This window comes from Lycium ferocissimum, chromosome 8 (assembly GCF_029784015.1).
Source record: "Lycium ferocissimum isolate CSIRO_LF1 chromosome 8, AGI_CSIRO_Lferr_CH_V1, whole genome shotgun sequence".
Classification (NCBI taxonomy): domain Eukaryota; kingdom Viridiplantae; phylum Streptophyta; class Magnoliopsida; order Solanales; family Solanaceae; genus Lycium; species Lycium ferocissimum.
The window spans coordinates 31,935,179-31,960,772 of NC_081349.1; the positions used below are offsets into that span (position 1 = coordinate 31,935,179).

Sequence of the window (25,594 nt, forward strand, 5' to 3'; positions counted from 1 at the left end):
CTCCATAACCAAAATAACACCATTTTAACAAGATTGATCACATACATACATAGACAAAGTAAACTCAAGATTCAACTGAAACTAAGGGTGTGTTTGGTATGGAGGAAAACATTTTCCAATTTTCTCATGTTTGGTTGGTCAAAATGTTTTGGAAAACATTTTCCTTCATCAAACACACCTGAAATTCCAACATGGGGTTCAGATGTAAGAATATGAACCTTAAAAATTCAAACTTTCAAAAGCCTACAAGTTCAATTAAAGCAAATTCAAATCATACAAACACAACATAAATAAAAGAAGAAAACAAAATTGAACTCCATAAGCATATAACACCATTTTAACAAGATTGAATACATGCATACATAGACAAAGTAAACTCAAGATTCAACTGAAACTAAGGATGCATTTGGTATGGAGGAAAAAACATTTTCCAATGTTTTCCAATTTTCCCATGTTTGGTTGGTCAAAATGTTTTGAAAAACATTTTCCTTCATACCAAACACACCCTAAGGCTGAACTTCCACATGGGGTTCAGATAAAATATGAACCTTAAAAATCCAAACTTTCAAAAGCCTACAAAAGTACAAAAAAAGAAAAGAAAATTGAACTCCATAAGCATATAACACCATTTTAACAAGATTGATCACATGTATACATAGACAAATTAAACTCAAGATTCAACTGAAACTAAGGGTGTGTTTGGTTGGTCAAAATGTTTTGGAAAACATTTTCCTTCATACCAAACACACCCTAAGGCTGAAATTCCAACATGGGGTTCAGATAAAAGGTAAGAATATGAACCTTAAATATCCAAACTTCAAAAGCCTACAAGTTCAATTAAAGCAAATTCAATCATACAAACACAACATAAATAAATAAAAAAAGAAAACAAAATTGAACTCCATAAGTATATAACAACATTAACACAACATTGATCACATAAATTCAACTGAAAATTCAACATGGAGTTCAAGTAAAAGATAAGAATATGAACCTTATAATCCAAGAATTGATTTGGGAAAAAAAAAAAAAAAAAAAAACAAGACTTTGGAAAATTTGTGGGGATATGGTATTTTATGGAAAGATTCCAATTTATGAAAAAGTATTTGAGTGAATGATTGATTTTATGATGATGAATGATGACAGATGAAATGTTGGGTTATCTCAGCTCTTTTGTTTTTAATACACACTTGCGTGTGCGTGTGATTAATTTAATTCTAAAAGTTGTTTTTAAAGCACAAAAAGTTTATTTATATGAGTAATGTGTAACACTTCCATCAATAATAATAGCTTGTTTGGCCAAGCTTATTTTTCCCTCAAAAGTACTTATTTTTTCAATAAGTGCTTATTTTAAAAAGTGAGGTGTTTGGCCAAGCTTTTAGGAGAAAATAAGTGCTTTAGCATAAGCTGTTTTTCAAAAGCTAAAAAAATAGTTTTTCCCAAAAGTCTTTTTTTTTTAAATTAGTTGGCCAAACACAAATTGCTTTTTAGCCAAAAGTACTTTTTGAAAATCTTTTTAAAATAAATAATTTGTTTTTAGAAACAACAGCTACAAGAACTCTGTAACGGTTTATCATTCTCAATTTATGTGATACAATTCGAATTTTCAGTGCCAAACTTTTTTATTTTGACTGTTAACTCGGACATACAATATTTAATTTTCTTGAAAATAATTTATATATTTAAAAACTACATAAAAAGTACTATAAGTCACAGTACTTAACAATTTAAAATATTTAACGGGCCTACGAATAAATCGCAATCTAAGATTTTCTTGTTTGACTCTTGAAAATGAAAAGTATCACATAAATTGAGACATGAAGAGTATTATTCTTTCACTATAACGATCGAAATAATTTAGAACCTATTTGGATATTATGTTATATTATATGTTCTCTATAGTAGCATTTTGTTATAAAAACTATTAAAAAAAATTCATGCAAACAACCTTATTATTAAAAAGTTTGACCATATATGAATTTGATTATCCATATCTTTCCATTTAAATTCTTCTTTGCCTAATATATAATATGAAAATTAATTTTCGTGATACTAGAAGTTTTGTTATCTATTTTTTTAATTATAATATAAATCTTTAACAAACTTAAATATTGGAACTAAATAAACTAGCTAACATGAGTAGAACTTAATGCATGGTTAGAAGAGATTATGATCTTAAGTAATACTCCTATGGAAAAATAATTTTAAAATTTTTTTTTCAAGAAAAAATGGTTTTAACTTTTATATCAGTTTCTATATCTCTTTATTGATCGTGACTTCTTGCTCTGGCCTATGAATTGACGCATCCCTATTTCAACATTTGAAACTTTAATGTAAAAGAAATGATATGTATCACACATTTTTTCAGGTGGGTTTCTTGTCGATGTATTATGAATACTTATTTCAACATTTTTGTATCACATTTTTTTCTGGGTTTCTTCTCGATGTATTATGAATACTTATCGTTTTTGTTTCTTGTAGTATCTGGTACTCATTTTAAAGCCTGATTAATCCGAATTGGTATTGGCAGATATCATTTTAACGGTAAAGCGTTTTTTATTAAAGACAGTTTTATTTTTAAATTTAAATTCACCTCTAATTAACGATGAAAGGTTACTTACTATTTCGTTACATCGTTTTGTATGGACGGACCACTTGTTGTGATTACGTTTTCGTTTGCTTGTGCACATGGTAATTAGTGGTAACCAATGAGAGTTGAGATTACAATATTATTTTTTATGTGTCAATGGAGGGTCCCAGATTAAAGCAGGCCTTCTAATATGGCTCACAAAAAGAGGTCCACAATTTTGTGAAATTTTTTATAGTCGCCTTCTTCATTATTTTGATCCTATAATAAGGATTAATTGACAAAATTATCAATCAAAAAGAGTAGGATCATATGACGCTGATTTTGAATAATGACGCTAAATTTTATATTCGTCTGTTTTAGGCTGTTAATGTTGATAGTTTAAATGGGTCTATCGAGAATCTCATTGAATAATATCTACTTAGATTAATTTTATTATAGCTTGTCACGTCTTTTTCAGCAATGGAGTCTAACAATATAATAATTAGTAATTAACTTTATCCAATTTGATGGTGTATTATTGCAAATAATTTGCTGCTAATTACGTGGTTTCTATTGGATGAATACTTATCCATATATTCAAGATTCAAACAGCTAGCCCATCAAAGTACCCCCAAAAAAAAAATTCAAATTATTCACTAATCTAAACACAACTTATAAATACAGTACTTCTTTTGGTATAACTAGTCTATATCCGTAATTTATTGATTACCTACAATTTTAGGCTCTTGATTCGAAGATTCTTATATTCGCTCTTCTTTCAATCGTCCCTTTGGTAATAAATTGTTGTTTCACATACATGATCTTGGAGGAAGTCAGTCTGCATCAGAGCAACCCTCTAACCTACCCTCAGGCAAATACAACAAAGATAACATAAATCAGTAGTTTGTGATTCTTGAACTGTAGCCTTTGCTTCTCGATGATAACACCCGAATAGCGGAGCTAAGTGCTCCCTATCAAAAAATTATCTATTCCCAAAATTCGGATCCGACATAGACAGACTCAGGATTTAAAGTTTATGAATTCCTGCAACGTCTTCAAGTTAATACTAAATAACTGACTTCACAGTAAAATATTTGTAAATATTTAATAAATTTCTTGATATATATGAGGTCTGGATAATAACTATTAGGTTCATGTAATCCGTTACCTAACCTCTAAATCCGCTCTATAATATAAGACGTTTGATTAAGGAAGAAAAGATCTTATAGTCAAGGAAGGAATGGGGAAAGGGAAAAGCAGCAAATGCATATTCTTTCATTGTCATTTCTTTATACATATGAAAATTAGGTCAGCAAATGCAATACCTTTTTGTTTGTCATTTCTACTATATATATATATTATTAGGGCTCTTTGTAAAGAAACTGATTGTGGTGCTTTTGGTACACCATAGAAAAGCAATAGACATTTTTTTTTCTTTTTCGAAATGGACTCAATAATATAGTGAGTTAGAGATTCTAGAGATGTCCTATTATCATTAATTAATAATATTAATCAATGATGAGTATTGAAACGTCACAAGTCACAACCAGCTTGCTTCAAATATGAACTCTTTTTATTAAAGAAAAAAACTAATCAGCAATTAAACGCTTTCTCAGTTGCGATTTATGATTTGGCTTGTTATAACGTGTAAATTTATATGTACTAGTATTTGACATCTCTTTATGTCGTCAGTTTGTGGAATTTAAACGGTAAGTCAGATCTTAATGAAATATAGGAAGTTCATGTTATCGGCAAATGGGTGACATTTTCATCTATTGACCCTTTTTGGATAATTATTTAGTAAATCACTTTTTTTTTTTTTTGAATTTGACTTTTTAGTCACGATCTAAAGATCTCTTTTGAGAAAATTAAAAAAATCTTATGAGAATACAATAAGATCACGGTCTAATATGACATTGTAATGTTTTATTTGTAAGGATGAGCAATATATGAGGATATTAACCTGAATCTAATGTTAATTGGAAGGATAATTTTCAAAAGCTATATTTGCACAACTCTAAAAATAGGGACAAAATCTAAGTGGTTATCTAAAAAGGGACATTTTGCGTGAATAACTAGCAAATTACCTACACTATTTTGATGAATTTCAAATCGGAAGCAACCTCTCTATCGAAAGTTGAGGTAATGTCTACGTTCTATGTCTGCAGACCCCACTTGTGGATTAGGAGGATATGTTGTTATTTTTAAGGGAAAATGACCTAATAATACTATTTAAGACTCTATATTATAAAATATAAGGATACTTTTGTTATTTTAACAAAATTAAGTATTATTTTGGTTTAATGGGATCCCACGATTTTACGCTTTTTTTTTTAAGGAAAAGAATCGATTTTAAATGCGCTTAATTGGGTCTCACTTTTAAAAAGATTTCTCTCTCTCTCCCTCTCCTCTATATATATATATATACACCATTTCTCGGACCTAAAATTCATCTTCTCTCCTAGATTAAATTTTCAAATCAATATTACAAAGAGATGCGTGTTTTAATTGTATATAAAAATTGGTTTGATCGTTTTGAGATATGTGTGATCATTTGTGTTTGAAATCTTTATATATTATACAAACCGTAGTTTTCAAAAATGTTGAAAACTAATATATTTATGAAATGTGTATGAAATTTGCTATATATCATTTAAATATCTGCGGTACAAGTGTATGAAATGCGAATAAATTCGATATGAATTAGTGTATGAAATGTATATGTTCTGGTTTGTATCAATCGGAAAACTTATTATACATATATACTTTCTCATAATCTATACATACTTTGATCGATTTTATACAATTTATATGTACTTTATCATATCAAAATATACATACAACTTTTACACATATTTCATACATAAAAACTATAACGGGTGTTACAAAAAAAATTATAGATATTTATTTTCTAGTGTATGAGCTTTGTATGGACGTGGTTTGTATCAATTACAAATTTATTAACATATTTTCTAATTTAACATACTTTGATTATATACATTTGAATGTTTCATCATAATCAAAATATAGATTTTTATAGATGTTCATAAATAAAAATTATGAATTTATACAGTTATACATATTTACAAAAATTATACATATATGTTTTCACGGTTTATGAACTTTGTACTTAAAAATTAGCGATTAGAATGGACTTTTTGAGTAAAAGTTGGAGAAAATTAGGGAACAATATCTTATAATTTTGAATGGCAGAGAAAAGTGGATGAAATAAAAGAGCAAACGTTAGAGGAAACAATATCTCTTAATTTTGAATGGAGAGAGAAAAGTTAAATCGTTTATTTAATGTGTTTTATTTACTTTTTTTTTGATTTTGATTCGTATTAGAGACAAATCTATTGATATATTTTGTAAATTGAAAGGTATGGTCATGTTATGTAAATATACCCACTTACTATGTACATAAATGTTTTTTGCCCTTATTTAAATGAATTAATTATGTAGGCCCAACATACTCAATGGACTAGTTAATTAGGTCTCATAGGCCCATTTCTTGGTACAGCCCCGTCATCTAATACAGAGATGCTTTGGGCATTTGCATTTTTGGTCCCTCAAGCCAAACAACTTTTTTGCGGGGCATAAGTTTATATTTTCACATCATAATATCCACAAATTATTTTCCGTGTCCTAAAGAACTCATGCCCTACTAGGTTTGGCAAACTTAAGGGTGTTTCAATTAAGTGGGACATTATAAGGATGTAGTGGAAATTTAGGTGAAACAATTTAACAAACACATACAGCAATTTTTCACAGATATAGTAGGATGAGGATGCAACGGCGGTTACAACATGATCATTATTCAAATTATGTTCTTGACAACTACAATTTTGTCCCAGTTTCAAAGAACCGGGTATAATTCATAAATTTAGAAGGCAGTTGAGCATTGTTTCGCTCCTCTACGGGATAGGCGAGGTGGGTAGATATTATTAGCATTATTCTAGTAGTTTCTTGTCCTTAGATTAATGTTACTACATGTTGTTTCTTGTACTGTTACTACGTGTTGTTTCTTGTGCTTAGGTTATCAGATTATTTTGTTCTGAATGCTATGTTACGCTTTCTCAATTATTTGCTCTGTCTCATTTGCTATGCCTTGTTTACTCTTGTATTGTCTTTTTCAAGCTGTCTTGTAATGTGTTACTTGAGTCGAGGGTCTTTCATTAACAACCTCTCAATCTCTTCAAGGTGGAGATAAGGTTTGCGTACAATCTGCCCTCTTCAGATCCCACATATAGGCAGTGGCGAAATCAAGCTTTTCAATAAAGGAGTTCAAAATGTAAAAGGTAAACACATGAAGAAGCGAAGGGGGTTCAACTTCCAGTATATATACATAAAAAATAAATTTAACCTTGTATATGCAGTGTAATTTTTCGACGTCCCCTTCCCACCACTTGGCTCCGCCCTTGCTTGTGGGAATACAACACTGGGTATTATGTTGTTGTTATTTAGCTGTGTGGTTCATGCCAAGCTTGGCTTCACACCACTTCTTTCTAATTTTGCTGGCATCTTGTCAGCACTAGAAACTTTTTTCAAGGAAGAACTGTGAAATACGACATTTAGCCAGAGATATCTGTCTTTACGCTGTTTTCATATCCAGCTTTCATGATTTGCTTGGCCGAATATGCAATTTCTTTCTTTTCTTAAACTATCTGTATTCTTGTTAACTCTTTTGGATAATTCTTTTAGGTTATTATTTATGTTATTTTCTTGGATTGCATTAGGCTGCGTACAATAGATCCTTCCGGTCCAGTCTTTTCCCGGACCCCGCTCAGAGCGGGAGCTTAGTGCAATGGCTGCCCTGTTTTCTTGGATTGCATTAATTTCTTTAATTTGTTATGCAGTTTGTCACCCCTTTGTGCTTTATCTACGTATAGATCGACAGCTTGGAGGAACAAGGTGTGCCCTCTGATTATGCCGATGCAATAGCATTTGGTGTTGCTTACAGGATGGAGAAGAAAGACAACAAATGTGTTGTTGTTGCTCAGGAGCATGCTAACGTGATAACACAGACTGTAAGTCTTTTTCTACTTTTGCTATGAATTAAGTTTGTTTTGAGTCGAAATCACATTTAGCGATTCCAGGATGCTCTCATTTGTTCTCTAACTCGATCACAAAGCTGTGTATTTCATTTAATTGACAGGGGAACATGATAATGCTTTTGTTGTTAGAGTACCAAATTTTACTGCAATAATATCTGGATTTGAAGAATGAGCATGAAATATTCAGAATGCAATTACGTGCAAGTTTGAATTTTTTTTGAAGGATTAGTACTAGTTTTGGATGTTTAATTTTTTTTTTTTTCCAAATACATGATAATTGCTTATAATTGATATATTAATTTTTGCAGGAGAATGATGGATCAAATTGTTGGGCAAGGAAATCCAATGATCAAAATCCACACACAACTTGATATCAGGAGCTTTTAAGTGAAAAAAAATTCAGTTTTTTACCCATCACATCAGTTAGTCAGAAATAAATACAAGAATAACATATCTTTTTAAATATTATAAATATAGCAAGTTTTATGACAGATATAGCATTTTGAAAATAAATATGAGGTTAATTTCCATCAATGCTCCATCAATATATTTTTTAATTACTACATTTCCTCTTTCCTCACTCTTCCATAATTACTCTCTCTCTCTCTCTCTCTCTCCCCTCGCTCCTCTCTCATCTATAAATAAAAAACTTATCTTCCCTCTTTAATGAGGTTGCTCTAGGAAATTTGTGATAAATTATTTTCATAAAATTCTATTTTAATGTTGAATGGCTTATTCTGTAAAATATATATTTATTATATGATAGCTATATTAAATAACGATTGTGTTTATATAATGTAAATATTACACTAATATATCATATATACTGTTTATACTATATTATATCAAATATATGGATAGCATATATTCAATATAATACATGTAACTAAACAAAATCTACTATACATACTATTTAAATATGTACAACATATTGGATATATACGTTTCATATATGGATTTTCGTATATATCTTTGGAGTTGAAAATACAAACTACTAATCAAATTTGTAATTTGTTAAAATAATATATATAATATCCAAATTTGAATTTTTAAAAATTTGCTAGTATAAAAAAAAGAAATAAAGACGCTAGAAAAAGGAAAGGTAAAAAAATAAATTGGTAGTATAAAAAGAAAATGACAACGGAAGAAATTAGGTAAAAATAATCTTTTTTAAGTCAACAGTTATGAGCATTTTTTGAGGAATTAGTTGAGAAAAAAGGGGGATATATTTAGGGTAGATATCTTTTTTCTCGTTCAATAGGGGTTATGTTAATTTTGTGCAAGATCTTTTCTTTGGTCTTTAATAGGAGTTATGTTAATGTGATAAATATTATTTGGCTATAATTGATACATAAACTATCAGAAAATGCATATTATCTCATAAGAGTTTCATTTCTTTATATAATAAAAAATAAAATTAGGTCAGCAAATGCAAGAAATGCAATACTTGTTCTTTGTCATTTCTACTTTATATATTAGGTTAGATGGGGTTAGGCAGGAAAAAGGCAAAAAGAAGAAACCTTCTAGGATAAACAAGATTTAAAAAAATATTTATCTTAATGTGAACTATATTTACTTGGACTCATAATTAGTGATAATATGTATTAATACTTACGGTAAAGTGATCATAGTTTATGTAAAGACACATGCCATGTGTTTATTGAATTGATACATAGGCAAATTCAGGATTTAAAATTGATCAGTTCGACCTTTAAAATCTTACCATTGAATCTATATTGCACTTATGGAATTATCAGTTCGAAATTTACAGGACAACTAACGTTCTTGAATCAATAATCATGAGGTAGTACAGGAATAATATTCACACGTTGTCCATCGACTATGCCTTTCAGTTGATCTTAGGTCCTAACTCACCCTCTTTGGACAAATCTTCTATAGGAATCCTTAGGTGATGGAGCATTGGATTCTCACCAATGTTTCCGCTACTTAGGCTAACATTTCCTCTTTCGCTTCGTCCACCACTGCTCGCACAAAGGCTTCTCTCTAAAGTGGAATATTCTCTTACATATGTATTTTTGAAACTTCTAGTAGTTTTTTTATAATTCCTTACTGAGTTTAATTGAACCCATAGCAAATGTTCCATCCGCTTCTGTTGATATAAACACGGATTGTGGATAATATTTTCCTACCTACATCTTAATATATATTACTGTACATACTTAAGCTTTATTGCTTTTGTTAATAAACTTTTAACATCAAATTAATTTATTCTCCCAAATGGGATATTGTTCATCATCAAATCCTTCATCTTACCTTCATTATTATCAATTCCTCTTCAAAATATTCCTTCTTAATTTGATGTTACAATCAGCTAACTCCAATAAGATAGATTTGCATCAATTAGTTTTCACAACATGTATTACTCAAAACCAAACATTCCAAAATTATGATACTATTTCAAAGTTATCAATTGTTTCATCTCTATTTCAAGAATTTCTTGATAAGTCCTTAGAATCAAAGTTTTTTGAGACTTATGCAGGGGATGAAAATATAGCCATCTTGGGATTATTTCAGTGCAGAAATGACCTTAATTACAATGAATGTCATATTTGCACAAATAGACTTGTTGACATTTATAGCCATTTTTGTGGAGAAAGACTCCCTGCTAGAGTTCAACTCTCTGGCTGTTATTTGGATTATAAGGCAGAGGAAGAGAGAGAGATTTCTAAGCTTCAAATGCTTCATAAGGTTAGTGCAGAGGTGGCAAATGTGCGTGTTGGATCAAATTTGAACGGGTCAAAATATGTCAAACAACAGGGTATAACCCGAACTGTTCAACATGATCCGACCTCTCCTCCTTTTATATTTTAAAAATGTAAAAGCTAATTTTTTTTCTTGAATTATACGTTTAAGTTCTTCAAAAAATACGTAATTCTTCGGTGGCATTTAAAAATGGCGAAATGATTTCTTCTTCCACTTTTTGGAAAAAATGTTTATTTTTTGCAAAGAAAAAGTGAAAGATTTTTCCCTGATGATGGTTGTTGAAAAAAGTGTTTTTGGTTTTCCAAATTGATCATTTTGCCCTCTTCAAATTAATTTTGTATGTTCGAGCTTGAATTGCATCTTACTCCGGTTGCTTACCTTATTTTGGCTCGGGATAAAATTCACAAGTAGCCACTTTTCAATCACTGTAATTGAAAAATAACCATTGTCATGAAACTTCACCTATAGAATTTGAAATTCCACGACAATGGTTATTTTTTTAAAATAGTGCCGAAAAGTGGCATGTGAGTGCTACTTCTACTTTGACACGTTTGACCTAATAGTTTAACGGATCATTTTGAGTTCAACTCATTAGGTTAAGTCAACAAACAGGTCGTTCGGTCATTATGTAACCCGACCTATTTAAATTTTAGCGGTCAGATTGATTATCTAAAAATGAGTTGATTTTGCCACGTACCTCTAGGTCTGCAGCAGAAAAAGGGCGAATTCGCGTAGCTTTTTGGAGGAGATGGGATATGCATTTGCTGAAATTAAGAGCTGTGGAATGAATGGAAATGGATTTTGTGATTTGAGTTATGGAAAAGTTCATGTCATGGCACAATGTGTTGGGAATTTAGGTGGTTGTGATTGTGGTGAATGTTTGCACAAAGCAGCGCAAATTGTTCATGATGAATGTGCATATTCTTTAGCTGGTGAAGTGTATTTGGATGGATGTTATTTGAGCTATAACTATGGTAAATATAAGATCTCTCATGAAGGTACTACATTTTTACGGAGTTTGAACACCATCCCGTTTCAGTAAAAAAAATAATCCAGTTCCCTTTTTGTCTTTTGTTTTTTGATTTGTTTTTGTTTTGCATAAAGCAATTTTAAAAACCGTTCTTATGTCAAGGAAATTCAACAATATATATATATATATACACACACATGAAAAATATGTTTATTTTATTCGTGCTGTATAGTTTTTCAATAAGAAAGAATTTCGTTTAACTATTTTATCAATAGGTAGCTTCACCTCTAGCTTTAAGGTTTTAATTAGATGTTCAGATTCTTTTGCATAATAGTACTTAGATTCTAATTTAGAATTTTAATTTTCGCATAGAAATGAAGGAACCATTTTTTTTTCTTTCTTTTTTTGGATCATCACCTTGTGCATATATTTTTCTTGATAGGGAAAGGATCTAAGGAAGGTACACAGAAATTGGCAGCAATCGTAGCAGGAGGCATAGTGGCTGCTATTTTGTTAGGTGCAGTTTTTTACTTCATGAAGTCTTGTGGCAAGAAGGATGATGGTAAGCTTTAAGTTGTCAATATAACTTTTCTTTACCATTAAATAACATTTATATGTTGTAGCAGGTTATGTTAACAACAAATAAAACAACAATAATATACTTAGTGTAATATCACAAAGAGGGTTTGAAAGGGGTAGGATATACACAGACTTTACCTTTATCTTTGGTTGTGTTGCTTGAATATTTTTAAAAATGATGTCGCATCCATGTCAGATAAAATTGCAGTGCTTTTGAAGGATCCGGCCCGCACCCGTCAGCATTTCTAAAAAAAATCCGAACAAAATATGTAGCAAGTAATCAGTCTTATTTTTAAAATTACAAATCTCACATTTTAAGAATGCTTAAAAAAAAAAAAAAATCAAGACCCACTTTGATTTCCGGCCTTACATTACGCGAATCCAAATAGTCAAAGTTCCAAAGCGAATACCGAACACTAGATGAAAACCTCAAAAATACTAATTAAGTACAAGAAATACCTTTTTCCTTAGGAAACAAAGTCTCACCAATGTATGATATTATAGTGTTCTTCAAATGCAAATTACGTATATGCCAGTATTTTATTCCTTACCTAACATGACTTCTTGATGCACCCATATTTACACATTATGCATTTGCACTCATTTAATTAAACATGGAGTATTTTATTTTCTGCAGATTATTGGTGAACCAAGATGGAGAGTGGGTTTGAACTTAATCAATGGGGTAGTCACAAGATACGAAACTGAGTGGGTTTAATTTATTCAATAGAGAAATTTAGTTCTTATCTCCTACATTATTTCCCTTATTATGTATATATATATTTATAAATTCTTTATTCAATTTCTTCTTTCTTTTAGATGTGTGATTGTACTTGACTAACTTGATGGTATAATAAATGGATATAGTGCAATTTTTACTTTCTGGTTTTGCTTTTGTTCTTGTTAATTAATTTCTCCTGATCTCTATATAGGTTAGGTTTATATCTCTTTCTTTCTTCCTTTTTCTCTTTTAACCTTGGAGGTACTACAATATTACAAAAATTCTTCAAAACATAAAGTTGTGCAAACACCAACAGATTACAGAAGTAAGACCAAACTATGTTAAGTTTTGAGTTTATCCAGTTATAAAAAAAGCTATTTACACTATCAGATCATTTAGTAGGTAAAATAAGTAAAATTGTTTATAAGCATTAATAGTAATATGATAAAAATGATAACTAACCTATCACATATTGAAAAATTCATTGATGCTTTAAATTTTTTTTACATTGCGCATATAATTAGCTTATATTCATTAATTTGATATGGCTAATGGACCCCCAAGGAATATGGTGGGATGAAAATCATCCTTCCATCTTTAATTAGAAGTCTTGCCTTCGAGTCATGAGAATAGAAAATATCCGATATGGAGCGCTTTATCTTTTAATGAGCCTTACGTGACGAAATACTGATTAATCGGATCGGAGCTCCAAAGTAGGTACCGAACACATGAGGCTGATTTATGCAAACAGAAGATAGTCAAATTTGCTTGTGTACTTTCACAAATAGGTTATAGTTGCCCTTCATTATATTTTTTTTCAACATATTTTCCCTTGCTATCCAACTTTGAGGCCATATTTGCCCTTATACTCTAAAAAAAGCCAAATTTATCCATACTTCGTTAAATCCTCATGTCCCACCTTAATTTATCTATGTGACGCCTTTCAACAATAACAACATATCCAGTGTAATCCCACAAGTGGGTCTAGAGAGGGTAGAGTATACACAGACCTTACCTTTACCATGTAGGTAGAGAGGTTTTTTTTTCGACAGACGCTCTAAAAAAAGGGCAAATATCCCTTCTTTAAGGCCATCATTCGTTTCGATTTTGTTCCAATTTTTAAAAGTTGTACAAATATAACCCTTGAGACTTAAAAAACACTAGATTATTGTCTAAAATCATTTAAATTTTATATTATGATCTAATGTATTCTCATAAGATTTTCGATTTTCTCAAAATTAAAGAAGTCTTTAGACCGTCATCTAAAAAGTCCATAAGTTACTAGATAAATAAAAAGAGGATTTATTAAACAATTGTCCCAAAATGCACAATAGGTGAATCTTTTTGGAGCTAGTGGTTCCCTCTTTAATGGGCGCAACGCAGTGTGAATTCGAATTAATCGGGTCGGATCTCCAAAACAGATATCGAACGCCGGATGAAAAACAAAATAATAATAAAAAAAAAAAGATATGGCTAATAGACAAACGTTGACCACGAACACTAGAATGGTCCAAAACACACAAAAACCCCTAAAGAATCGCCACAAAATTTGCATCCATGCATGCAAAAAACTCAAACAAAACTAACATACACATATTATTTCCGAGTTTCTCCTCCTCCTTTTTGATGCCATTGCCAATCTCCACCACCATCTCCTCCTCGTCGCCGCCACTGACGGCGGCAATAATTCAACAATGGACCCCACCAACAACAATATCCCTACACCAGAATCTTCCTCTCTCTCTTATCAACCTTCACTTAATAATAATTTTGCCCCTAGCAATAATTGTCACATTCTTGAAATTAGCCTCATTTCTGCCCAAGATTTAGCGCCTGTATCCAAATCTCTACGTACTTATGCCCTCACATGGATCAATCCTAATAGAAAAAGAAGCACAAGAATTGATAATGAAGGTCACAACAACCCGACATGGAATGACAAGTTCTCCTTCAAGGTTTTTTCAATTAATATATATATATAGTCTTAAATTCATGTGCAGAGTCAGGAATTCAAACTGGTGGATTTAAAAGGATACAAGAATGTTATATCCAGAATATATTTCAACATGTGACCTAAAGTAATATTTAAACCCCTTTTGATCGAATATTAGAATCCTTTCTTGATTTAATTAATTAAGGGGATTCAACATTTTATGAGAAGAAAAAAAAAATCAGTTTTTGCCTATTTGCGCAACATAATTTTCTAGAACCAGTTGAACCCCTTGCATCTACCTAAATTACTACAGAAGACAAATGAATTAGCTATAAAATTTGTCGTTGCTATATCTTTAAATTTGCTCCGTGGCTAACAATCTTTTTGATAATCCGTCGTTAAATAGGATTAGTGACGGATTTTTATTGTTTAACAAACAAAAGTTATCAATCACTAATTCCAATTCTTTTTGTAGTTCTAGCTCCGCCATGTTTGTAATATATAAGATATTTAATGTTTCATCTAGCAAAATTGAATATAAATATAAATTTTAATTTTAAACTTAAAAGAGGTCTGTTCGTAAAACAAGATGACTACTCTGGATGATCTTTTTCAACTCTGTAAATTTCGTCCTTCAATGAAAAACGGCTAAGTTAGTTTTTTAGTATACAAAGCCACTTCCATTCGTTGTATCCTTAAAGCCATAAATTTTTCAACTTTTCTAACTTTCTTTATTCTATTTTTTGTATTAACAGGTCAATGATGAGTTCCTATATGCAGAGGATTCTGCAGTCCATGTTGAAATTTACACTGTTTCTTGGTTTAGAGATGTGCTAGTTGGTACAATTCATGTTCTATTAAACAATCTCATCAACCCTTTTGTTAAATTCCAAAATGCAAATGGAAAAAGATTTGTTGCTTTGCAAATTAGAAAGCCATCAGGAATTCCACAAGGAATTCTCAACATGGGAGTGACTATTCTTGAAAGTTCTATGAGAAGTATGCCACTAGTTTGCAAGGACATTATGAACCCTTCTTCTTTGGATTATAGGGATATATTGGACAAGAAAATGAATGAAAATTATCAAGAAGTTGATGATAACAAACAAAAGGAAATAAATGACAAAGTACATTTATGGAGATCTTTTAGTTTAGGGTATTCGGAGGTTAATAATGAAGATTTCCCTAACAAAGGCGGCTCCATTTGTAATGGTTCAATGGCGAACGGCTCTATGTTAAATGGTTCGGAGTTATGCTCGGATGTCGGTCCCTCAGCTTCCATCATTGCAGCTGAGATAGCTGCTAAAAGGTATCGTTGTTGAATTGTACGACTATCTCATATAAAAGCTTCTTAATTACTTTATTATATCTTTGATATTATCTTATATTCCCAATTTCCTTTCGTGAGCCAATCACGTGTAAACTTGATAATTGGTGGTGATAAGGAGCTTGTGCACAAAAGATAAAATTGAAAAATAGCCACTTTTTAACATTTGTAATTGAAAAATAGTCATTGTCATGAAATTTCTAGTGAAACTTCATAATATTACTATGAAGTTTCACATAAAATTTAAAACTCCATAACAATGCTTATTATATTTCCCAATCTTAGGGCTGAAAAATGACTAGCCCACACCATTACTACGTGTACAAATGACCTTTTAAGAGGCTATTGTTTAAATTATGTCATATATTAGCCCAATGAACTGAATTTGTCCACAAAAAGGAAAAAAAAATGGGGCAATTTGCTGGATTTCCCTTCGCTGGGGTTGGTCTTTAATTTTTTCCCTCTGCCTTTGCAAATTCTACCTTAAGGCCCAAATTCTTCCTTACATGGCCAGATTTGCAAAATTCTGCCTTAAAACAGAATTTGCAAAGGCAAAGGGCAGAAGTTAAAGACCACAAATTTGAGGGGCAAAACTTAAAAACCACCAATTTGAAGGGTAAAAGTTAAAGACCACCCCAAATGAAGGGGAATCCGCGCAAAAAAAAAAAAAAAAAAAAAAAAATCATGCAATTACTTCTTAAAGGCGAGATTTAAGTCGTTAATCTAACGGGGGACATAGTCTAAATACTAGCCTAAAAAAGGTCATATGCTGCAAATAATCCTAACGATGAGACTTAAACTCAATAAACTCAACACCTTTGATGGCTCAAATATAATGTTCAATTATGTGATCACTTCATCTAAAAGCATAAGCGTTTGAAGAAATGACACTTTTACTTACTTTTATTATGTCTTTCAATAGATACCAACTACCATCACAACCAGCACGACTACCAGAGCCACCACTACAAGAAGTGCAAAACCAACCAAAGGAAATAGAGGATGGAGAAAGCCCAATAATATTAGAGGATTTGACAGCAGAGGAAGCATATGCAAAAGGGTTAACATCATCAAGTAGGGAGAAATGGAGGAAGGAGACGGCGGCGGCGCAATCACAGGCGGTGATCAGCGGACATTCACGGCGAAATTCCGAGGGAGGAGGGTTGTTTTCTTGCTTTGGAAATGCATATGGTATTGAATTCAGAATTGTTTGTGGAGGGAACAATAACAACAACAACAATAATCCTGGGAGTTATAGTAGGATTCCTAACACTAGCAACAAAGGTAGGAAAAAATGGTCTAGTGAGACAAATTCAGCATGAGAAAACAACCTTATTTTAGTACCTGTAAAATGTTACAGACTAAATTTAATGTTGTTCAACATCTTATGAGTTCTTGTCCCATAGGGGGCTAATTTTATTTGTAGTAATTCTTTTTGCAATGAATCTGTTGTTTTTGTCTAAAATTTGTACAGTTAATTAATACTTTATCTGTTTTATGCCCAGGATTAACATCGGACTTAAAAGAGATAAATTGAAAACATGACCACCATTTTTTTTAAACATGTTAGCGATGGTAACTTTTATCGCTAAACAATAAATATTCGTCACTAAATATATAATAAATTAGTGATGAATTATCAAAAAATCTTATTAGCTACGAGCTATTTCGTGACAAATTAGGCTATTAGCGATAATTTCATAGCTAATACATGCTTTTTTAGTGATAAAGTGGAGATCAACAACCTAACTGAACCCTCTCAATTTTTTCTTCTTGGATGTGAAATTTTTATCTGTACTTCTTTTCATTTGCAAATGCATGTATCGTATGCTAGATTATTTAATTTTCCACGTCTTGTGGATATGATGGTTCACCACTAAATAGGTCCTATCTAGGATTAGATGGCAGATGGATCTAAATTGGAATAATACAAATATAAAGATAGCAAGAAAGAGTCATTTTCATACGTACACTAAGCATTTGGAAAATTGGACACCAATAAGGAGTTGTCTTTTTCTCATCGACGTACAAGTTACAACTATCTTAATTTATGAATTTCCTCAACCCTTTTTTGGGTATATTTGTCCAATAAAGCTTTTCTGTAAATTTGTCCAATGAGTAGTTAAATTTTTTTTTAAAAAGACTAGAGAATATTTTGCGGCATTTCATTTACTAAATTTTTGCCAAATGGAAAACTGTTCTGTAATGATTATCTTTTGATTTCTCATGCAACTTATGGATTTTAAATCACGATATAAAGATCACTTTTGGGCTAATTGAAAATCTTAAGAGAAAATGTTACGGTCTAAAATTTTGTTAATTATTGAAACATTAGAAGATAGTTAGAGTTGATATATATATATGAGCAAAAAAATATACTGAATCTAATGTTATCCGAAAAGGTAATTTTTCAAGATTATATTTACACTAACTTTTAAACATAAAATAAAATCTAAATAGCAGCCTAAACAAATCAGCCTTTAGTTTAAAGCACCAAATTTTTTTTTCTCGTATGGTCTGCTATAGATTAAAGCAGACTGTTAATTTTCTAGTCAAGCGGTTCTTAATAAAATTATTCACAAAAACTAACTAAAAAGTAAATGTTTTTTAAATACAAAAATAATACGAATAGAAGGGCACGAAACACGTGGAAGAATAGTTGCAGAAAAAGTCTTTGAAGATATAAAAATATTAGGAAAGTAATTCGGACAAACAAACAATTTTTCAAAGTTCCATTCTAATTAATACGTACCATGTGGTCCATATGTTGAAAAGTCATAGCTGACAGAAACTAAAGGAGAATATGCTTTTCATATTTCCTAGTGAATAAGTCACCTTTCTATTTTGCTTATTTACTATTATTTATCACTATTATTACAAGTAGAAGAATATAAAGACTAATATAAATACTTTTCTTGTTAGCACAAAAATCATGTCTACCGTGTTCTCTTTGTCCACAAATAAACGTTTTAGCTTAACTAAAATTAGACTTTTTTTATTCAGAAATCTCGAGTTCGAATTTATGAGTAAAGTAGTTAAAATAGGCCGGTGAGACCGACTCAATTCAGTCCTTACTTGGTACAGTTGTCTAATTTTTTGTTTGATTATCGTCAATGTTCCTTCTTAGGTTACTATTTAGATTTTGTCTCTATATTTAAAAGTTGTGCAGATATAGACTGTCGTTTAACATCTACAAAATTTTAGACAATGATCTAACATTCCCTCATAAATATTTCAATTTGGTCAAAAGAGATTTTTCAATCATGTTTTAAAAGATCCATAATTCCAATAGAAATATATCGAGAGTCATCTGCTAAATAAATATCTCAAAAAGAGACAACCTGTGAAACTATTTGAAGACCATTTATGAGCTAGGTTAATAGTCTCGACCAAGTCAACCAGGCGAGTCATGAGGCTACTCCAAGGCTGGACCGATCAAGGCTCCTGAAAATGGAATCGTCTTTAGTAAGGAGATTTTACCTTCAAAGTAATTTTTTTTACTCAAACTCATATTAGTCGAGCTTCAAAGTGATTCCTTGGTTCTTACCATAGAAAACTTATAATAGTGATAGTTGACCAAAAGAAAAATTTATAAAATCAAGAAAAATAAAACTCCAACTATACCAAGCAACAGCAGACAGCTGTAACATGAAACTGACATTTCTCTTAATTGATAAATTAAAAAGCTGCAGCCCCCCACCCCTCATTCTCTTTTCTGTGTCTTCCCAGTATTATTGCTCTCTTCCTACTCAAAACTTTTCCTCAAAAAAAGGAAAAACTTATTACAAATTTTCCTACTAATTCCTATCCTTATTCTCCCATTAACCAAATTTAACCGAGTTTTTTCTTGTTTCTTATTACAAAAAAGAAAGTATACTTTTAAGTGTTTCTAGTCAGCTGATAGCACAATCTTGAGAAACTTTTTGTGGGGGTTTTTTTTTTCTTTTAAAAAAAATTAATTTTAGTTTCTTGTTTCTTTTTTTTTTTTTTTTTTTTTTGAGAAATGTTTGGGAGTGAGTGTTGGTGTTGGGATAATGTCAGTGATTACAACTATGTTGAAACTGAACCACAGAGCTTTACTTTGCCTTCACCCCTTCCACAATGGCCTCAAGGTAATGTCTTGATATTTTTGGTTGGTACTAAAAAAGAGTTTTTTTTTTGTTTTTTTTAATTATTGTCTTATTATCTATAACTGAAGATCTGTGTTTCAGTAAGTTCACAGTTGACTTTCTTTCTCTCTCTCTTTAGTTCTATGGTTGCCTGCAGCTAAAAATCAAGAATTGATCTATTTGTTAATCATTCCGTCTTAATTTATTTGACGTTTTTCGCTTTTCGAGAGTTGATCATAATTTTTTTTATGTCTTATAAATATTTTAAAATATTAACTATAGATATAAACTTTAAAAATATAGTATTTTTTAGGTAGTTTTCAAAATGTAAATTTTATTTTGAAACATTTAGAGATTCATTGTTCAAATACATGATCAAAATTAACACGTTTGACTCTCGAAAAATGAAAAGTGTCAGAACAAATGGGGACAAAAGAATTATAATGAAAAAAAGTCCCTCATCGGTGGTTAAATTGGGACAAAAGAAGTATCTTTAAATGAAAATTTGTGTTTCAGTAAGTTCACGTGAGGTGGGGTGTTGAAGAATGATCGGTGGTTAATGAGATGGGTTTCTGTCTAGCTTTAGTTCTATTCTTGAAAATTTGTGTTTCAGTAAGTTCACAGTTGATTCTTTCTGTCTAGCTTTAGTTCTATGGTTAACTGGAGCTAAAAATCAAGAATTGATGTATTTCTTAATAAAGTTCACATTTTTATGCCAGTAGAAAATAACTTCTAATAGTATTTTTACTCTGTATAATTCTTGACCTGAGATAATTTTAAAATGAGGAAACATGATGTTCATATGGATTGAGGCCTTGTTGTTGTTGTAAAGTTTACATTTTTATGATTTACTGAGGCTGAAAATGAAGAATTGATCTTTTTGTTAATGAAGTTCATTTTTTTATGCCAATAGAAAATAATTTCTAGTATAATTTGCTTGAGATAATTTAAATGGAGAAACATGATTGATGAATGCTTATATAGCCGACCCCAACTTGTTTGGATTTAGTTCTATGGTTGACTTTGGCTAAAAATGAAAAATTGACATTTTATGGTTAATAAAGTTCACATTTTTATGCAAGTAGAAAATAAACTCTTACTACTAGTAGTATTTTAAAAAAAAAAAAAAATCTATTTTACTTTGTATAATGTTGGACTAAGATAATTTAAATGGAGAAACACGGGCAATGAGGGTTCATGTAGCCGACCTTAACTTGTTTGGGATTTAGGCGTAGTTGTTGTAAAGTTCACATTTTTATGGGGCAAGAATCCCTGTGAAGTGAATGAGTGATTATTTATGTGAAAAAAGAAAATTTTGGAGCTTTATAATTTCCTGATAACTTCTTTTTTTTCTTCTGGTGAAGTGTTGAAAGTCCTTTCTTGCTATTTATGCATAGAATCTTGAGTTGTGGAAGGAGATTCTACTGTTAAATTGATGTGCCATCTTCAATTATTGCTGAATTGGGTAAAAAGATATTAGGAACAGTCAAATTGAGAAATTTATGCCATATTGTCTTTATCAAGCTATGTTGCTCGGACTCTCCAGAAATGTTGCCGCAGTCGTGTACGATCCCCCAAAAAATGCACTACTTTTGGAGGATCCAGCACGCTCCTGCCTGCATTTTTGAAGATTCCGAGCAACATAGGTATCAAGTATTTCCAAAAGAGAAGAGAGAAGGTGTTAAAAGACAAACACTTTGACAGTTAAAACTTCTGCTTATGGTTTCTCAGCTTGCTTTAATGGGAATATTGTCCTTGTGTAGGTAAAGGATTTGCTAAAGGAAAAGTCAGCCTAGGTGAAATTGAAGCTGTTCAAATTACCAAGTTCAAGAAAATTTGGAATTGTAACCCATTATTTGGAAAGTCAAAATCAGTTTCCTTCTATAGACCAGATGAAATTCCACAAGGATTCTCGATCGTCGGCCACTACTGTCAGCCAGATGGTGAGAAGAACATAACCGGCTATGTATTAGCCATCAAAGATTTATCTCCTAACCAGAAGCCGAAAAAATCGCTTCCTGCTCTTAAGAAGCCAATAAACTACACTTTAGTTTATAGCACGAATGCCCTTTATAAGGAAGTTGGTTATGTTTGGCTTCCAAATGCACCAGTTGGTTATAAACCAATGGGATTTGTGGCTACTGTTGAAGCTAATGAACCGAATCTTGATGAAGTTAGATGCGTCCGAGCTGATCTTACAGAGAAATGTGAGGCTTGTGAAGTTGTTTTTAGTTCGAGTTCTCTTTTTTCAAAGAGTCAATTTCAAGTTTGGAAAACTAGACCTTGCAAGAGAGGCATGTTATGTAGAGGCGTTTCTGTCGGGACGTTCTTCTGTAGTACGAGTTTCACTAAAGGCGATGACCTCACTGTTGCATGTTTGAAAAATCTCGACTCGTCTCTACAGGCAATGCCAAATCTTGAGCAAATTAATGCTCTCATCAAGCACTATGGACCTACGGTTTACTTCCATCCAGATGAAACTTATTTGCCCTCATCCGTTCCGTGGTTCTTCAAAAACGGTGCGCTTCTATTTAAAGACGGTAAGGACAATGGTATTGCTATTGACTCGAAAGGCTCGAATTTACCTGCAGGCGGACGAAATGATGGGAAATATTGGCTTGATTTGCCTAGTAAAGACGTAGAAAATAGACATACTGTCAAATGTGGTAAAACTGAGACCGCGGAGCTATATGTCCATGTTAAACCGGCTGAAGGAGGAACGTTCACAGATATTGCAATGTGGATTTTTTGCCCTTTCAATGGACCGGCTACACTTAAAGTAGGTTTGTTAAATCTTTCCATGAACAAAGTAGGTGAACATGTTGGCGATTGGGAGCATTATACTCTTCGTATTAGCAACTTTTCAGGGGAGCTCTGGAGTGTCTATTTCTCGGAACATAGTGGTGGTGAATGGGTTGATGCACGTGATTTGGAGTTCATCGAGGGGAATAAGTCAATCGTATATGCATCGAGAAATGGCCACGCGAGTTTCCCACATCCTGGTTGTTACATTCAAGGCTCTACTAAACTCGGTATTGGAGTGAGGAATGATTGTGCTAAAAGCAAATACTGTGTAGACTCTAGCAGTAAGTATCAAATCATTGCTGCTGAGTATCTCGGAGAAGGAACTGTCATAGAACCTCCATGGTTACAATACATGAGGGAATGGGGTCCGACCATTGAATACAAATCGGGATATGAAGTGGACGAGATAATCAACCACCTTCCTTCTTTTTTCAGATTTTCAGTTGAAAGTCTCGTCGAGCTATTTCCAACTGAACTTTATGGCGAAGCAGGGCCAACAGGACCGAAAGAGAAAAACAACTGGTTCGGGGACGAAAGGTGGTAGGCTCAGAGGCGAATTCAGTATCTAAATTCAATGGGTTCAAAATATGTGTGATCTTATTATACGTATTGTATACATTTTATTGGTGCTTTTGGGATTCTTAAAATTGATCAATGTCCTGCATGATTTAGAGCAGCCCTTTGTACTATGTTCAATCCCCTCTATTTGTTGTGTATGTATATAGGACGAAGTTACTATAAGCAGTACTAAAGTTGAGGTGGCTCAAATGAAGAACCCCTTATGCAGTTTTAAAGTACTTCTAAGTAGGGGCGGAGCTACAACTTTGCCTATGGGTCAGAAGCCAACAGCTTTGGCTCAAATTCCATATTTGTGTTAAAAGAGTCCACTTAATATGTATAAATAATTTATCAAGAACCCAATAAGTGGCGCTTTCTAAAATTCAGAACTCATAAACTTAAAATTTTAGTTTCGCTTCTGCTTCTATGAACATTGTTATGGGTCAAAACCTTCTCATTCTATGTGATACATACATTTTCTTCCTTCATGTTACATGTTATATCATATAATGTATGTATAATACCCTTCATAACCTCAACGTATTTTTTTTCTTACTATAGCATAGGCCTTCGCAACTTCAAAGGGCCCCTTTTTTATTTTTTATTTTTTTTATCTGAATTAGATTGTTGAAAGACAAACAAAGGCATCAGGGGGGCTTTATGATTGGAGAAACAGAAAGGCGTGTTTGGTGTGTCACTAGTATAAATTGATCTCTGGTACACTTGTTATAAGCAGTCAGCTAGTGATTAGGCAAATTAGTTAGGAGTTAGCTGCTATACTTAGACACCATTAGTATAAATACTTTGTACTTAGTTCATTTCCGGTTGTAACTCATTTGATCAATCCATAAGAAACAGTGTTTACGGAATCTAACAATATCGAACAAGAATAGTAGTGTCATATTTCCCGTTAGTATTAATTCAAATAGTGTTCTTCTTGCCTAAAAAGGAAGTCCATCCTTAACGAGAAAAGAGATAATATTGCGATGTAAATATTAATTCGAATTGACATGAATTTTAATAATGGATAGTTAAACAAAAGATTTATGTAATGTCATCTTATTTTTTCATTCATATTGATTCTCATTCAAATATTTTTTTTTTTGATAGAATGTACAAATCAGTTTACACACATTCTGATTATCACCAATATCCAGACAGATTCAAATTGAAAGAAATTACAATTTTTTTTTTCTTTACTAAAATTGGAACCTTGATCTAGGATAATCTTCTTTTAGTTTCATCATCGCTGAACAATACTTTTGGGTTGTTTTCATTTTTCAAATATTTTAATAATAAAAAAACTACAATTTATGTACTCCCTCAATCCCAAATTATTTGTTACTTTTTGCTTCTCGGGATTTAAACTATATAAAACCATAACCAACATTTTAGAACGTCTTTTTTCAACCCTAAAACTAAAGAGTTTAAGTTCACATAGACATGGAGGAAAAACAACAAATCATCCGAATAAAAACATAAAAATGAGTATTAGAGAAGAAAAGAAAACAATTATTACGGCCTTCACTGCACCCAAGCAAAGCCATTTATTAAACTTGTGAAACTCTCCAAGCTTCCCAAGTTAAAAGTTATGTAAAAACTACGCAAGAGATGTATTTATAGGGTACCAAAAGGAGGGGCTTTTAAAAACCTAATCCTAAAAAGATTGACAAATTCTGATGTCGTTGGCATGGCACCAAGGTGGAACGTTGGGTGGCACGCCAACTCTATATTTTCAGCTTTTGTCAAAATCTCTTCATCTTCACACCCATTTATCTCAAATTAAACGCGATTAAAAGTAGTTAAATGTGAAAAAAATAATGACTAAATATATGCAATTTTTGGCCGAACATCATCCTTCATTAATGGAAAAAGAGGTAATATCAGTACTTCAATATTAATTCGAATTGACATGAATTTAATGCTGGTAGTTAAACTAAAGATCTACACAATCTCAATTCACTTTTTGCTTTCACAACGACTCTTATTCAAATATTGTTTTGACAGTATTGTACTGATCAACTACAGACATTCAAACTATCACTAATATCCAAATATATTCAAATTGAAAGAAATCACGTGAATTTTTTTGTTTCTTCTAAAAATTTGAACCTCAATCACGTTTTCTTAATTCACAACATGTTTCATTCAAGTATTGTTATAAAGTGGTGCACAAATCAGCTTACACATCTTTTGATTATCACCATTAGACAGATCAACATACACACATTTTTTAAACAAATAA

The 25,594-nt window shown here is 31.7% G+C and overlaps 3 protein-coding genes across 4 annotated transcripts; all 3 read left to right on the plus strand.

Moving 5' to 3' along the window:
- The first annotated feature begins 9,325 nt into the window (after positions 1–9,325).
- LOC132066831 (plasmodesmata-located protein 4-like) lies at positions 9,326–12,709 on the plus strand. 2 transcript variants are annotated; one of them, XM_059460032.1, is made up of 4 exons: positions 9,326–10,332; positions 11,051–11,345; positions 11,766–11,879; positions 12,534–12,709. In XM_059460032.1, the coding sequence occupies exons 1-4, from the start codon at positions 9,862–9,864 to the stop codon at positions 12,542–12,544; spliced, it is 891 nt and encodes a 296-aa protein (XP_059316015.1). In that variant the 5' UTR covers positions 9,326–9,861; the 3' UTR covers positions 12,545–12,709. The 2 variants fall into 2 exon arrangements, with proteins under 2 accessions (XP_059316015.1, XP_059316014.1); XM_059460031.1 differs by having other exon boundaries at positions 9,328–10,332; positions 11,760–11,879.
- A 1,156-nt stretch (positions 12,710–13,865) lies between these two features.
- LOC132066832 (uncharacterized) lies at positions 13,866–17,413 on the plus strand. Its single transcript, XM_059460033.1, has 3 exons — positions 13,866–14,572; positions 15,306–15,859; positions 16,800–17,413. The coding sequence occupies exons 1-3, from the start codon at positions 14,312–14,314 to the stop codon at positions 17,197–17,199; spliced, it is 1,215 nt and encodes a 404-aa protein (XP_059316016.1). The 5' UTR covers positions 13,866–14,311; the 3' UTR covers positions 17,200–17,413.
- A 2,175-nt stretch (positions 17,414–19,588) lies between these two features.
- Positions 19,589–23,467, plus strand: LOC132068045 (hypothetical protein At1g04090-like). Its single transcript, XM_059461507.1, has 2 exons — positions 19,589–19,989; positions 21,750–23,467. Exons 1-2 carry the CDS (start codon positions 19,881–19,883, stop codon positions 23,333–23,335), a joined length of 1,695 nt encoding a protein of 564 aa, XP_059317490.1. The 5' UTR covers positions 19,589–19,880; the 3' UTR covers positions 23,336–23,467.
- Positions 23,468–25,594: the final 2,127 nt, after the last annotated feature.